The 15,332-nt window shown below is 31.0% G+C and overlaps 1 protein-coding gene and 1 pseudogene across 1 annotated transcript; both read right to left on the reverse strand.

Annotated features, from left to right (window-relative positions):
- Positions 1-1,213: 1,213 nt before the first annotated feature.
- Positions 1,214-8,303, reverse strand: LOC133701169 (beta-glucosidase 13-like). Its single transcript, XM_062124996.1, has 13 exons — positions 8,108-8,303; positions 7,925-7,994; positions 5,714-5,772; positions 5,491-5,566; positions 4,975-5,052; positions 4,788-4,875; positions 3,942-4,197; positions 3,632-3,747; positions 3,249-3,466; positions 3,113-3,144; positions 1,891-1,993; positions 1,677-1,785; positions 1,214-1,542 (listed from the first exon to the last, which is right to left on the reverse strand). The coding sequence occupies exons 1-13, from the start codon at positions 8,267-8,269 to the stop codon at positions 1,374-1,376; spliced, it is 1,536 nt and encodes a 511-aa protein (XP_061980980.1). The 5' UTR covers positions 8,270-8,303; the 3' UTR covers positions 1,214-1,373.
- Positions 8,304-10,396: 2,093 nt separating this feature from the next.
- On the reverse strand, positions 10,397-14,917 carry LOC133701492 (beta-glucosidase 12-like; annotated as a pseudogene).
- Positions 14,918-15,332: the final 415 nt, after the last annotated feature.

The raw sequence follows: 15,332 nt of genomic DNA on the forward strand, positions 1-15,332 counted from the left end.
AAAAATTCTAAAAAAATCTTTTTGTCTTCTTTTAGTATTTGGGATTAAGAATTTATATGTAAAATGTATTCCTGATATTAAAAATATAGCTTTTTTTACATAGACATTAGGACGGTTAGGTTTTACCCGATAAGATAAGGACCTCCTTATTGAGGAGGACTTTTCTTGAACCATGGATGGCCCAACAACTAGGAAACACAACGAGACCTTGAATTTTATCAGACAAATAAACAATGCAGCTTACCTTAGGTAGGGCGTATTTGGGGTGTTAATACCTTCCCTTTACGCAACCAGTCCCCGTGCCCGATCTCTGAGACCAGTTAGGGTTCCTAGTGACCAAGATACTAGGTGGCGACTCCCACACCTTTTTTTTACTGCTAAGAGACAAAGAACTCCTTGTCTCACCATATTTACTAGATATATACCCCCCATCACACATTCGAGGGTGGACGATCGCCGCGACTTCGCGCACCCCGCGACAATCCCAATTAATAGTAGATTAAATTTAATTTGATCAAGAACATTGTAATGGAGTTATTGTCCATAATCATGATCATATGCTAATAATTCACTTACATGCTCCAAGATAACACTTTAATCCAGCATTATGTTGTTTCTTCACACACACACACACTGTTTAATGTCATTAAATTAGTTTAGTTAATGTTAATCATGTAAGCAATTTTGCCATGTATAATATGGTATGGTAATGAGATATTAAAGCACAATACTTGATGTCAAATGCAATTAATTCAGATTTCCTCTCTATATCCATTTTGCGGTTTAATCTTTCAAAATCTTCAAGACTTTTGGGAAGCCATATTTCTTGAGTAAACTTAGAATTGTTAGTTACAACTTTTCTACTATTTATCGGATGGTTAAGATGTAGCGTAAATTCAAATCTTTATTGTATAAAGACTTCAAATTAAATTTTGAAAAGCTTAGAATTGTTTTATCTAGAAAGGAATCATCGTAGAATCAGGATTTTGACTGATTATCTATCCATTAGGATTAAGATTTTGCTTAGGCCTAGTTTTTCTTAGAATCATCTTGCATGTTCTTGTGTGCTTAAAAAAGAGCTAACAAGAGAATTTTATAATGTGTTACAAGGATTAAGTATATTATTTGGGATTCATATTTGAGAGTTCTTGATCAAAACTTGTATTTGCTTCGATTATAATAAAAAACTTCTCTTCGTTTGTGGATGTAGACATAGCAGAACAACTCAAGATCACTGCATTGCATGATTGTTTCTTTTCTGTTCATCATGGTAATATTCTCTATTTTCTGTGCGATCCTTCGCACTAAAAAAGTACTGTTCATCAAGGTAATTTTCAAGAAAATTAATTTATTACAAGAAGAGACATGTATGTCTATTTTTTGAGGAAGCTCTTAAACCAGTGAGCTGAAAGTTTAGGATATCTCTTCAATCCATCTTTATAATCTACATAGTTGATGCCAAATCGTACGGTGTAACCTGCATACCATTCAAAATTATCCAATAACGACCATGCAAAGTATCCTTTCACATTTACACCATCCCTGCAAAAGGAACAAATGATACGAATTAATCGTGTTTTATATATATATGTTAAGACTGGTCGCTGTCTTTCTCAGGGAGAGGACAAAGAAATTAAGCAGGAAAATGAATATTCCAGTCCATATATAGCACTTACTTGATTGATTTTCGAAGGAAGTCAAGATGATGATAATAGTAATCAACCCTCATGGTGTCAACAAGGGCCTCTTTAAGAGTCAACGAACCATTATTAAATTCATCAACACCTAAATGAAAAAGGAAAAAAAAAAGGATATTTCATTTGAAATTGGCGTTTTTGCATCTTATATTTTGCTTTGAAATAATCCCGGCTTTAATGAGAAAGTATTTACCATTTTCAGTGATGTAAATGAGTGGATTTCTGTACTCTCTCTTCACATAGAGCAAAAGGTCTCGAATTCCTCTCGGATAAATGTAAAGCCAATCTGAAGCTGCCTGCGATATTTCATTTCAAGAAAACACAACAATGTGGTGAGGAGGAAGAAAAAGGCTGAGAAAATAAAATCTTCAATGAACCCTGGTGGACTTGAAACTTAAACTATCAGTACAGCTGACAATTGCAAAAACAACAAGGATAGGAAGCCATGGCGTATATAAATATGCAGAGCGTGTTCAACTCAATCAACATGATGGCAAAGGGGCGGAAAATGGTAACTTACAGTCATCTACTAAAGGGAAAGGAACCCTACGGTTGAGTATTGGCGCAGGTCTAGTGAGTTAGCAGCATGGTTTTAGTTTATTTTTCTGAACTTGCTGTATGATCCTGCGAGTAGCTCACTGACTTTTTTGGCAGTATAAATCTATGGCCATAGAACTATAATAAATGGGTTGATTTGATTAATGATTAATGGTTTCCATTTTTGAAGTTCAAGCGACAGAAGATGAAGAGAATCACAGGTTTGAGAAGAGTGTTTGAAGAGAAGTCTTTCAGTTAGACAATATATCAAACAGATGATAGGCAGATCATTATTATGGAATTTTTTTGGTTGAATATGGTGATAATAACGCCAGAAACAGAGATTAGAATAGAGAAATCACAAGCTCACAAGATACTAACAATCCAGAGCTCTGATACCATGAAATCTAGCAAGAATTGATACAGAGATGAACAAGAAGCAAAATAGAAGTAGGGAAAGATGCTGCTGTAATGCAGAGGAAGAAGAAAAATGTCTATGTGTTTTTATTCACTTTAATACGTTCCCAGCACTGTTACATTCATTTTATATCAACAGAAGATGAGAAGCTTGGTTACGTTTTCTACTCAACTGTAACAGAATTCATTAACTGCCTAACCATATTAACAAACTCGCTAACCATTATATTCTCTATTCTCTTTGACAGGTGGCTGAAGCAGAGGTGGCTGAAGCAGAGCATTTGTTATCTTGACATGGCCTACGTCTCAAGCCATTATAATACATGAGATAGGCCTACCACGCCCATTCCATTCCCAAAGCCATGGGTCATTTAACCATTAAAATTTTAATATTATATAAAAAAATATCTTAATTTTAAATTTTAAATTGTTAATTAAAACTTTATTTAGTTGATACGTACCTTTGGACCTATCAAAACACCATGCCGCTCAGCTACATATAAAAACATGAAAAAGGAATTATATGATATTGATAATGATGAGTTTACTTACGAATAAACACTCGAAATTGTTGGTATAATTTCTGTTGATGCTTACTTGAAAGATTAGCACGAGAATCTGTTAAATAGCTTGCATTCGGAGAATTAGAATGGGGCATATAAGCTGCATAATTAGTAGTATAGTAATTCAACCCAAGAAAATCAAATGATCCTTTTATCATTTCGGATTGCTCTCGAGAGAATTTAGGCAATCGGTCTCCAACAAGAGATCGCATTGTGTGCGGATAGTCACCATTTGTCAATGGATCCATGAACCTGCAAGTATATATATATATATATATATATATATATATATATATATATATATATATATATATATATATATAATTTCCAAGCTGAGAATTATGACTAAATTAGTGTGAATATAAAATAACAATAAATAAAATAATAATAAACCATGATCAAGAGCTCAATACATACCATCCCAACATGAAATCCAGTGCCCGCTTGGCAGCATTCTGGTCATGTTTGGCATCAGAAAATGGCACAAACCATTGAGAAATTAATGTGATCCCTATCACTCCCTTTTGAGTTTTCTGCAGAAGTTCAAAACAAAAAAAATAAATAAATGAAGTAATTAAATGTCTTTTTTGTAATGTTTAAGGCTGAAACTAATCATAGATAGCAACAAAAATACATTTTTGTGTCTTATATACGTATATGTTATTTCTATGTCAAAGACAATCTTAAGAGAAGTTAAAAATCTTGCAGAATTAGTAATGTATTGAACCTGATATTTTTTCTTGTACAAATGTACAGCTTTGGCATGGGCAAGAAGCTGATAATGTGCTGCCAAATATGGCTCTGTTCCTGAATCTCCTCCAGTACAATCTAGTCCTTGCCAATCTGAACATCGACCTGGTGCTAGCAAACCTGCAGCATAACCACCCATGCTATAGGTCCATGGTTCATTCAAAGTGATCCAGTACTTTACTCTATCACCAAATTCTTTGAAACAAATCTCTGCATAGTCCTCATAATCATTCCTACATATGATTAAACAAATGGTATTTGATTAGTAAAAAACAATTTACACCACACTAATTCTTGTGAAGAAATTCCATCCCAATAATTAATTCTAGATAACTATCAATCTGATCGACAGTATTATAATGGGATTATACGCCCTAATCATGATCATATGTTAATAATTCAATTTATACGTTCCAAGATAACAATTTAATCAAGGAAATTATATCACCTTCATCACCATAGGTGTCGAAAATATTTCATCATTCGATGACGAATCCAAAATCTTCATTATTTGGTAACAATGCATCAATGGCTACAAGCCCATTGGTACTTTTGCCACAAAAAAAAAGGTGAAATATTTATCAATCAATAATTAATCTCAGTGAGATGTGGGAAGGACCTAAACATTTAGATGCACCAAGTGGGTAGATCATAAGTTTAAAACCTTGACTTAAAATCTTCTAAGCAATTGCAGATATTTCATTTTTCTGTAAATAAACATTTAATTTTTTAAGGGTTATCTTGTATATGACTGTTTTTTAATTAACACACTCAATTATTAAAAACAAAAAGATATATTAAGGAATTTAGTTAAGTTACTTACACAATTCTAGGGCTTAAGAAACCCCCATACTCATCCTCTAAGGTATGGGGGAGATCCCAATGAAAGAGAGTTACAAATGGTTGTATGCCTGTGTATGACAAAATTAAAGAAAGAAATAATTTATTTGCCCATGGCGCCAAGATTTCTTGAAAGAAAATTAAAAAGAAATTATAAGATTAATTAAAACCATTGGCTAGTAGCTCATTGATGAGGTTGTTGTAGTATTGGATTCCTTCTCTATTAACACCTCCACTTAGCTTTCCATCTGAGAGGATTCAGGTAAATAAATATTAGATTCGAAAGATGTAATTAACAAAAACTTTGGTAACGTGAAGACAAAGCTGTATTTTTTGCGTGTTGTTATTTTTTTGCGGTTTATTATAATTAAAGAATTTAAAAGTATAGTAACAGTTGTTTTTTAAAATATTTTTTTGTTTAAAAATATATTAAAAATATATTTTTTATTTTTAAAAAATTATTTTTTATATCAATACATCAAAATAATTCAAAAATATAAAAAAAAATTAAAATTTATCCAATTCTCATTTGAAATACAATATAAAGGAGAGCTTAATCTTATTGTCCTCCTTGTTTTTTTTAATTATAACCATACTGAACTTGAGTCTTTGTAGACTTGTATTTTGTTTTCTTGACCAAATTCTGGCGATTTAATGCAATATATATATATATATATAAAGCTTACTTGGTAATATTCTAGACCATGATATTGAAAATCTATAAGCATCCAAGTCCATCTCCTTCATTATGCCAACATCTTCCTGTGAAATAATTTGACAACAAAATTGCATTAACCCCTTGATCTACAAGCAGTTGAAAAGGATAGTATATAACTCATAATTAATACATTGAAATCCTTGTAATTTTTGTTTTCTTTCCCTTATCGACAATTTTATATATATACGTACCTTGTAGCGATGATATGAATCAATAGCCACATCTCCATTGGATCCATCCTTTATCTTGCCTGTCATTTCACCACCATGCACGTATTTTTATGAAATAAATAAATAAATATAATAGACAACATGGCGCGCAAGGCAAGAATCGATGCCTATATATTTTATTAAATTTGATCTGTCCAGCACAAGAGACAACTTGGGAAAGGCGAAGGGTGTCTCTCCCACTTGTCCTTTACGACAATAAGTTACTAGAATAATCAACTTCTTAAAACATGAAAAAAAAAAAAAAAAAGAGTAACGACAGGATACTAATTTTATATATATCCAATGTAACTATAGACAATAATGGTAATAATTAAAGATGATAATTATTCAAAACTAGTATTAACAGAAATTAAGTCTCGGGGCCAAAACACTACAGCTTTAATTATTGTTCTTCCATTCACAAATTATTATGAATTGGTATAAATATTTAAAATTAAAATTTTATTTGGTTATCGATTTTTTTTCCCACAATTAAACTATTTTGAATTCAAATTAACACTCAAATATATTTTTTTATGAAAAGATTGAAAAGTTAAAGGATCAAACTGAAAATAAAAAGTTACATATGTGGTGGCTTCAAATCTCATATATTTTATTTTGATTTTTTATTTTTTTTTATTAATTATAGGTGTCTAAATTAACTTATATATATCTCAACTAATTCTTCAAGATTTTAAAGTTAATGATTATGTAAGTTTTCAATGACTTTGAAATTTATGGCACTTGAACTAGTGATTTTTAAAAAGTAAACTCAAGATTTGACTAGTTAAATTACATCCTTTAAAATAAATCCCCTATCTTTATAGAGGATTGTTCAACCCTATAGTTGCTAGGCTTCATGCTGTTTCTCAAATCAGGTTAGGCATTGTTCATTAAAAATATGAAACGACACTAATTAATATATTGTCCTTAATATGTACGTTATATTATGGTCATGAATACGAGAAGTTAACGAAGGTGTAACCCAATAATTTTAAATTTTGTTTATTTTTTTCTAAAAATTCCGAATCCAAACATAAAAATAACAAGAGTAAAGCTAATTGTTATGGATAATATTAGAGAATTTATACGATTGTTTGAGAAAATGTGCTTACTTTTATGATGTAAAAATTTCTAATCCTACGGTAAATAGTCATTTTGTTTTTTAAAGCAAGTGTCTGCTATATTTTGTCCATAACGTTGTGTCCAAAGACAATAATAAGATAAAAAGATTGAGGCTGTCAAAAATTTGAATTTCATGGCCAACTTGATACAATATTGTATATCATATACTTCGTAAAGATAATAAATAAATAAATAAAACATGTTAGGATAAAAAAAAACCAACGTTAGGATATTATAATCACTTAGATCCTATAGTCAATAAGATTCTTTAATTAATAGGTGAGCATTTCTATTTTTTACTGGTCAAGGGTGACTGCGGCATCAAAATTAATTAAATGGGGCATATGCAATATGCAGGTGAAGTTGAATATATGTACTTTTTTTTTTAGTATATGGTATCTTCAAATCAATTTATATGTCACCTAATATTAATTTTTGTAACAATCTTAATAGTGCATTTATTATATTGGTCTGTTCAGAGAAATTTAATAATTCTTTTCGGGGATGACTCTATAAGATTTGAAAATATAAAATTAAATAATAAAGCATTAATTTCTTAAAACTTAAGATGTAATCAATCTATATATAAGCATTAATTATTACGTATAAAAAAATCAATAAGAAAATAAACAGTTGGTGCCTTAAAATTTCAACATGGCTGCTGTAAAATTTCAATAATATTAGAATGGAAGGGAAATTTTTGGGATGGGACATGCATCTGACCCGTTGTTCAGATTAAAATTATAGGAGGAATTATTCACTAAGAAAAAAAAAAGATCAATTAAGGTTAATGGATATTTCATAATAAATTGTATATATTTACATTAAAAAAAAGTAAGAGAGCATCAAATATATCTAACAACTTTTCACATGTAATAATAATAATAATAATAATAATAATAATAATAATAATAATAATAATAATAGCAAGTTTAATTGTTTTCTATAGCAAATTTAATTTGTTGTCCAAGCACTGAATTCTACCGAGAGGTAAAAAGCAGAATTAAATAGCAAAAAAGCAAGTAGATTTATCAACCAAACTAAAGCTACAAATTAAGAGAGGAGAACCTGGATATCTATGGGTGTACATATCCCATATACTGGGTCCTCGGCCTCCTTTAGCTGCTGCACCTTCATACTGGAAAACAAAAACAAAAACAAAAAATCAAGAAGACAGCTTTTCCTATCAACATCTCATCAGGATTTCAGAACCTAGGAGAAAACAAACCATAATATATATATAATCCTAACCTGGTAAGCTGATGATGCTGTCCCAAAGATGAAACCTCCTGGAAAACTACTACGGTTAAGAGAAGCAATGTTAATGTGGCTTGGTGCAGCAGCTGCTACATTTGAAGTCACTGTGCCAAGAACGAGAAGCAGAGTTGGCAAGAAACAGTTTTTGGTTGCCATAGCCTGTCGTTGAGCTAGCTAGACAAGAGAGACCCTGCGGCCTTCATATATATATATATATATATATATAGGAGTTAGATATGCCAAAAAGCATGCAATATGACAGGTAATATATATATATATATATATATATATATATATATATATATATATATATATATATATATATTAATCACTGCCTAGCTAGCTTTTGAAAAACGTACGTAGTGTGTGGTTTAGCGTGTTTTTTTTTTTAATTTAAAATGTATTAAAATAATAGCTTTTTAGATTTTTGTTTTATTTTTGATATAAAAATATATATTTTTTATATTTTTTTCAAGTAAAAATAATTTAAAGATAATTTAAAAAGGGTTTAAACCACAACAGTACCAATCACACCTTAGCTCATCATTCTCGTGTATTTTCCCGATTTTTACTATGGTGCACGTGTTGTGATAGCTCCGAAGAAAGCTACAAATTAATGGTTCAATTTCTGGAATAAGGCAAGTGGACCCCAGTTCATGGGGACCCGCTTTGAATCGGCTGAGCTTCTTCCAGCTCCAAGAGTATGATTTCAAGGAATACAAGTTTTGCGAAAGTGGTAAAAAATATTCATTAAGTTAAATTAAATTAAATGAAAAATATCATGTATAAGAAAAATCCAATTAGATCCCTACATGCATTTTGTCCAAATTGTATATTTTTTTTTCTCTATCATTTCTTATTATAGAATATTGTAGACGGCCTCTTGGCTGGCATGTGTTTTGCTACTTGTATTAACTGATTTATACAAATAAAAAAAATGAAAAACCATATAATTAAATCGGACGGTCAGAAAAAATCAAACGAGGGGAATACGAAAAAATAAAGTTATAAAATGATAGAGAAAAGGCAAACAGAACAAATTAAGGCGTTTATTAGAATAAATAAAGTTATTTTTTTTTACTCTTTCTATTTCTTAAAATAATAAATCAATATGAAATTAAGAAATAATATAAAATGGAATTAAATAAAGTTTAGATCATTATATATATATATATATATATATATATATTGCTTTTATTTCTAGGAAGACAGCAACGTTTATTACCATTTTCAGTGATGTATTTCTTCTTTGTGATGAGTCATTTAAAGAAAATAGAAAAAAAAAACTATGAGTACTTGATCAAACTATAAATAAATAATATAAAATTAAAAATAAATCAGAGGATGGCTTACCGGTTAGGTGAAAGAGACCACAGAGAAACCTTTCTAGTTGTCTTCTCTTTCGGTTTATGACCTTCCAGGGCCCATGCTCGGTACAGTGATTTTAGCTTTTCTTTATCCGCTAATTAAATCACATCTTATTCATTGAATATATATAGAAAATTCTTGTAAAGATCATAAGTATTATAATTGTTGCAGTTGACTTTCTAGAGATGTAAATAAATTATTTTAACCTAAATCTTAATGCGAGCAAATTAATCATCATTATCTTCTCTTGGGTATAATTTATTTCTTTTTAATTAGAAAAAAATAAAAATTATAGGAATCCAACTTATAACAATTTAGTTATTAAAATCTTAATTGCTAAAAAATAATATAAATCATGTCATAAAATCTCACTTAAAAGCTTAAGTATTTATATTAAGATAATTATTTAATATGATACAAGAGTCTTGTAAACCAAAAAATCATGAATTTAAATATTATTATCTTTATTTTTTTTAATTAAAATTAATTAATAACACAAGATAATATCTATCTATACAAATTTTTTAACACCATATTAATTATATTTGAGAGTGTATATTAAATAATAATATAAATTATATTTTGAAATCTCGTATAATATTATTATGATATTAAAAAATCATCTTAATTAAAAAATTTAAACGATTAAAGTTTTATTTATATTAACTCTATGGTAAACGAACACACAATATATTTAGTCGAATGATGTTGCTATTTATTTAATGTAGTAAAAAGAATACAGTGTACAAGCTGGAGAGCTCTGCCAACAATGCTTATTCTGGGCAGAAAAATAATAGGGAAAAAAGGAGAAAAAAAAAAAGAAAAAACCAGAAACCAAGGCTTCTGTTTTGTCCTCTCCAACATACAATTTTATCGCTTAATCTATAAAAAAATCAATGGATCATGCATGTCTCCTTATTTCTTGAGAAAGTTTTTAAACCAACGAGCTGAGAGTTTTGGATATCTCTTTAATCCATCTTTATAATCAATATAAACGATCCCAAATCTAACTGTGTAGCCTGACTTTCATTCAAAATTATCCAAGAGTGACCATGCAAAGTATCCCCTCACCTTGACACCCTCCCTGTCAAAGACAAATTAAAAAAGTATATATATTAAAATTAAAACATAATATCATAGAATTAATATCTTAATGTTAATTATGAGCTATGTACAAATATCAATTAAGAAGTACCTACTCGATTGCTAATTTCAAGAAAGAGAGATGGCGACTGTAGTAATCGATCCTCATGGTGTCATGTAGGGCTTGCTTAAGCGTTAAATTGGCATTATTTACCTCACTTACGCCTAAAACAAGGGATATATTTCACGTCAAATATTTAATGGGCTTTTAGAAAAAATTAGAATGGTAAATCACGTAGTTAATTATGATAATAGAAGTCTCTTAATTACCATTCTCAGTGATGTAAATAACTGGATCTTTGTATTTCTTCTTGGTGTAAAGCAAAAGCTTCTGAATCCCCTTCGGATAAACATGGAGCCAAGGTGATCCTGTCTGCATTTTTTTTATAAAAAAAATTATGAAATTAATAAGTTGTGAATTTAGTGAATAACTTCTATACTCCTCCTCCTACTTCACACATGTGATTCCATTGATTTATAGTTTAAACTAGGTCGGATTGAATATATATATATATATATATATATATATATATATATATTGACTAACTCGGTGACTTGGTCATAACCTGACCACTAACTGACTGGTAATCTAAATTTTATCTTGAGTCAGCTATGAATAACAGAAGAGAAAGTCACATCTTAGGTCACGATCGAGTCATCCTTAAGACCAGGTCTACTACTTGATATATAAAACTGGACCTCATGATTTGACGTGGCTATACCTAACTAGTAATGGTAATTAGTTGTGATAACCCAAGCCTTAATTATAATTAAACACCCCCACCTACTTATAAAACATAAAAAAATATAAAAATATATTTTTTTATTTATTTGATTATACACACCTGTGGACCAATGAGAACCCCATTACGGTCACCTATATGCACAAAAAGACAGGAAAAAAAAGGGGGTTAACGTAGGACCAATGAGGTAATCAACATATTAATCCTCAATTATCTTTGGATTTTTTTCAAGGCGTGCTTACTCCTAGTGGTGGCAAGACTATCCGTCAAGTAGCTTGGATGTGTAATATTAGATGCAGGCAACTGGGCCGAATAGAAAGCAGTATAGTAATTCAATCCAATGAAATCAAATGATCCCTTTATTGACTCGGATTCCTCCTTCGTGAATTTGGGCAGTCGTCTTCCGACAATAGACCTCATTGAGCGTGGATAATCGCCATAAACTACTGGATCCATGTACCTGCAAAGTCACAACAAAATATGATTCTGCAATTAGTTGTCATTTGATTTAAATCAATAGAGAAATAAATAAATTCCAACACCTGCAACACATACCATCCATACAAGAAATCTAGAGATCGTTTTGCAGCATCTAGGTCTTGTATAGAAGCAGAATATGGCTCCAACCAATGCGATGCTACTGTGATCCCTATTATGCCCTTTTGAGTTTCCTGCAAGAACGAAACATTCGATAACTTATCGTGCTTGAGACCATTTTTGTGAAGATTTTGTTTGATATTTAGAGTTTATAATTCAAGTTTACCTTGAGGTTAGAGGATGAATACATTTCTTAGAGGGGCAAGAACTAAGAAGGAATGTCATGCCACTTTAAAGAGGAAAAAAAAGCTAAACTTTAGGGATTAATATTGCATTCCTGAATTCTTTTGCGTGGGGGGATGGCCCCATCAAAGCTACACTATATGCGGCCATGAGTGCACGTCATTAAGAGACAACAATTCCATTTTCAATGCCTCTCAACACATGCCTACTTGCACTGTTTTTCTTTTTACCCTTAAGTTATGGTTTGCATAAAGAAGTAAAAAAAGGTTTCCCTTTAATGTCAAATATGCCTCTTAAGGCAATTATATGTATATAGTTGTGTAGGATTTTGAAAGTTATACCTGATATTTTGTCTTGTATAATTTTACAGCAGCAGCATGAGATTTAATCAGATTGTGTCCCACCAAATAGGGCTCTGTTGATGAATCTCCGGCAGTACAATTTAACTCTTGCCAAGCCGAACATCGATTTGGTGCATTTCCTTTCGCATAGCCACCTTGACTAAAAATGTTTGGTTCATTTAATGTGATCCAATGCTTAACTCTATCTCCAAACTCTCTAAAACAAATATCTGCATAGTCCGCAAAGTCTTTCCTGTAATTATAGGTTTAGCTAGGTTAATCACAATATCATGGAGAAATAACTCAAATCTAATGAAGAAAACTAATCATGTTAGTACTTACACAATCTCAGGACTTAGGAAACTGCTATACCCATCATCTAAGGCTTGAGGAGTATCCCAGTGGAAGAGAGTTACAAAGGGTTTCAAGCCTGAACATTATAGCAAGGATCAAAATGAATTCACTTTGCCCACATGGTATTATAATGTCAACTTAATTAGATGATGGAAATAATTATTATAAGATTGAATCATAGCCATAATACCATTTGCTAGGAGCTCATTAATGAGGTTGTTGTAGTATTTGATTCCTTGCTTATTCACGCCCCCACTTAGCTTCCCCTCTGAAAGTATTTAGTGATTAAGAACAAAAAGGTTCCATGTTAGAACATATAACCATTTGAGTTTTAAAATTTGCTGCAAAAAATGGTGGCAGTAACAGATGGGTGCAAGTGTTACGCAGATCTAATTAATTGAATCATCTTACTTGGCAATATTCTTGGCCATGAGATTGAAAATCTGTAGGAATCAAAGCCCAAGTCTTTCATGATCTTGACATCCTCCTGTGACATTCAATATATGTATATTGGAAAATAGATAAATAAATAAAAACAATACCCGTCATATATATCACTACAAAATATTTATTTTTGACTGATTATGATTTTCAATGTTCCTAACAATTTCTTTCTTTCTTTTTCAAAGTTGTATTTGAGTTCTTATTACAGAGAAATATTATGGACATGGTTAAATGTGGAATATTAACCCGAGACTCATAATTCATACTAGAAAACCCTGTTTGATAATCTTCGTTTTCCTATCTCTCATCATGATTAATTACCTTGTAACGGTGGTATTGATCAAGAGCCACATCTCCACTGCTATGATCACTTATCTTATCTGCATTTCACCATGCACATATTTCTCAATTAATATTTTTGCACCTATATAAATAAAAAACAAAATAGTCACTCACAATATCACAACTCAACGAGCTAGAGTTCGTCAAGATGTAGCCCTTAGACACATTCGATGCGTATAGCATTTAACTCCCCAAGGATTTATTGAATCCCCAGGGCAAGGCGCGCATGCATGATCAATCATAGAAAATGCTCTGTGTATCTAATGTTAAACTCATCGATAAGATAGAAGAACTACAGAACCACGTCCACCAGGGCTGAATAAAGAAAAAGGTAGACAGAAAGGAACTTGTGCTAAGCTGTCATTTTGTGTGCGTGTGTAGCTAGCGGGGATCTAGCAATTTTGCCATGGGTAGGGTAGCAAACCACTTGTTTTATATATATATATATATATATATATATAGTATTACTTGTTAAAGAGTGATGGACGACGAATTATCTGATCAATTGCTGCAAAACAGTAGGGTTAATAATTAATGCACTATAGGGTGCGATCATATCAACACCCATGCGTGCACCAGATCCAAAAGAATCAATCAATCAGAATAAATAATGCATTACATATTAACGAAAATGAAGAAAGATAAGAAAGCATTACATAAGTTGATCTTAACGTTTATCCCACAAACAAAATTAAGGAAAAACTCTAAATAAAACATTATGACAAGAAAAAGAAACCTGGAAAATTATGTGTAAATGAGTCCCAGATACTTGGCCCTTTGTCACCTTCAAAAGCTGCACCCTCGTACTGAGAAAATGTACAACATAATAGGGTTTAACGTCTGAATTTATTTATTTATTTTATTATAAAGGAGATATTAATTGAACGCAAAATAATAAAAAAAAAACATAAATGCCGCATCATGATATCAAATATACATTTAAATATTTATATAAACAGTAACAACACAAGAAAAATACCAAGCTTAAGAAACACCCTGAATAGAATCATCACTTTGAAAATAGAATCAAAATTTTAGTCAGTCCAACAGGAAAAAAAGTTATGTCTTTTAAGGTAAAGTGGTGTGTTGGAAAAAAAATCCCATGCATCATGAACAAAGTAAAATCACTAGATGATGGAAAACTAAGACTTAACAATGACCTGGTAAGCTGCAGATGCAGACCCAAAAATAAAACCTGGAGGAAAACTATGACGATTAAGAGAACGAATCTTATGGTTTGGTGTGGTAGTGGCTATAGCATTTCTAGCCAACAAGCCAAGAATGAGAACGAATAACGCGGCCATGTTTGTTTTCTCTGTACGTAAACGAGAATGGGAACCGATAGCTAGGTGATGTGCTTACAAAGAGAGGCATGAGACCTTTATATAGAAATCGAGCACGACCATGGAAACTATGTGCTAACAACGAGTACTGCGCTTTCATCAAGTTTTTGTACGAGGTTTAATTGACTTTCATACATGTCTATATGTCAGGGATACGCGTAAAGATAGAATATATATATATATATATATATATATATATATATATATATATATATATATATATATATATATATATATTCTATCTATTTTTTATTGATTTATTGGTTAATTTTCTGGTGGTTTTGGAGGGCTTCTGCTTGTTCAGTATCATACGGTTGAATTAATATATATATACCGATTCTCAAAATTAGAAGAAAAACAG

Source organism: Populus nigra, chromosome 8 (genome assembly GCF_951802175.1).
Source record: "Populus nigra chromosome 8, ddPopNigr1.1, whole genome shotgun sequence".
NCBI lineage: Eukaryota > Viridiplantae > Streptophyta > Magnoliopsida > Malpighiales > Salicaceae > Populus > Populus nigra.

Coding starts and splice junctions, on each gene's coding strand:
- LOC133701169 (XM_062124996.1), bottom strand. CDS start 8,269: ATGGCAACCAAAAACTGTTTCTTGCCAACTCTGCTTCTCGTTCTTGGC. Junction 7,995..8,107: donor CAGCATCATCAGCTTACCAG/GTTAGGATTATA, acceptor TTTGTTTTCCAG/TATGAAGGTGCAGCAGCTAA. Junction 3,467..3,631: donor CTGGATTTCATGTTGGGATG/GTATGTATTGAG, acceptor ATATACTTGCAG/GTTCATGGATCCATTGACAA.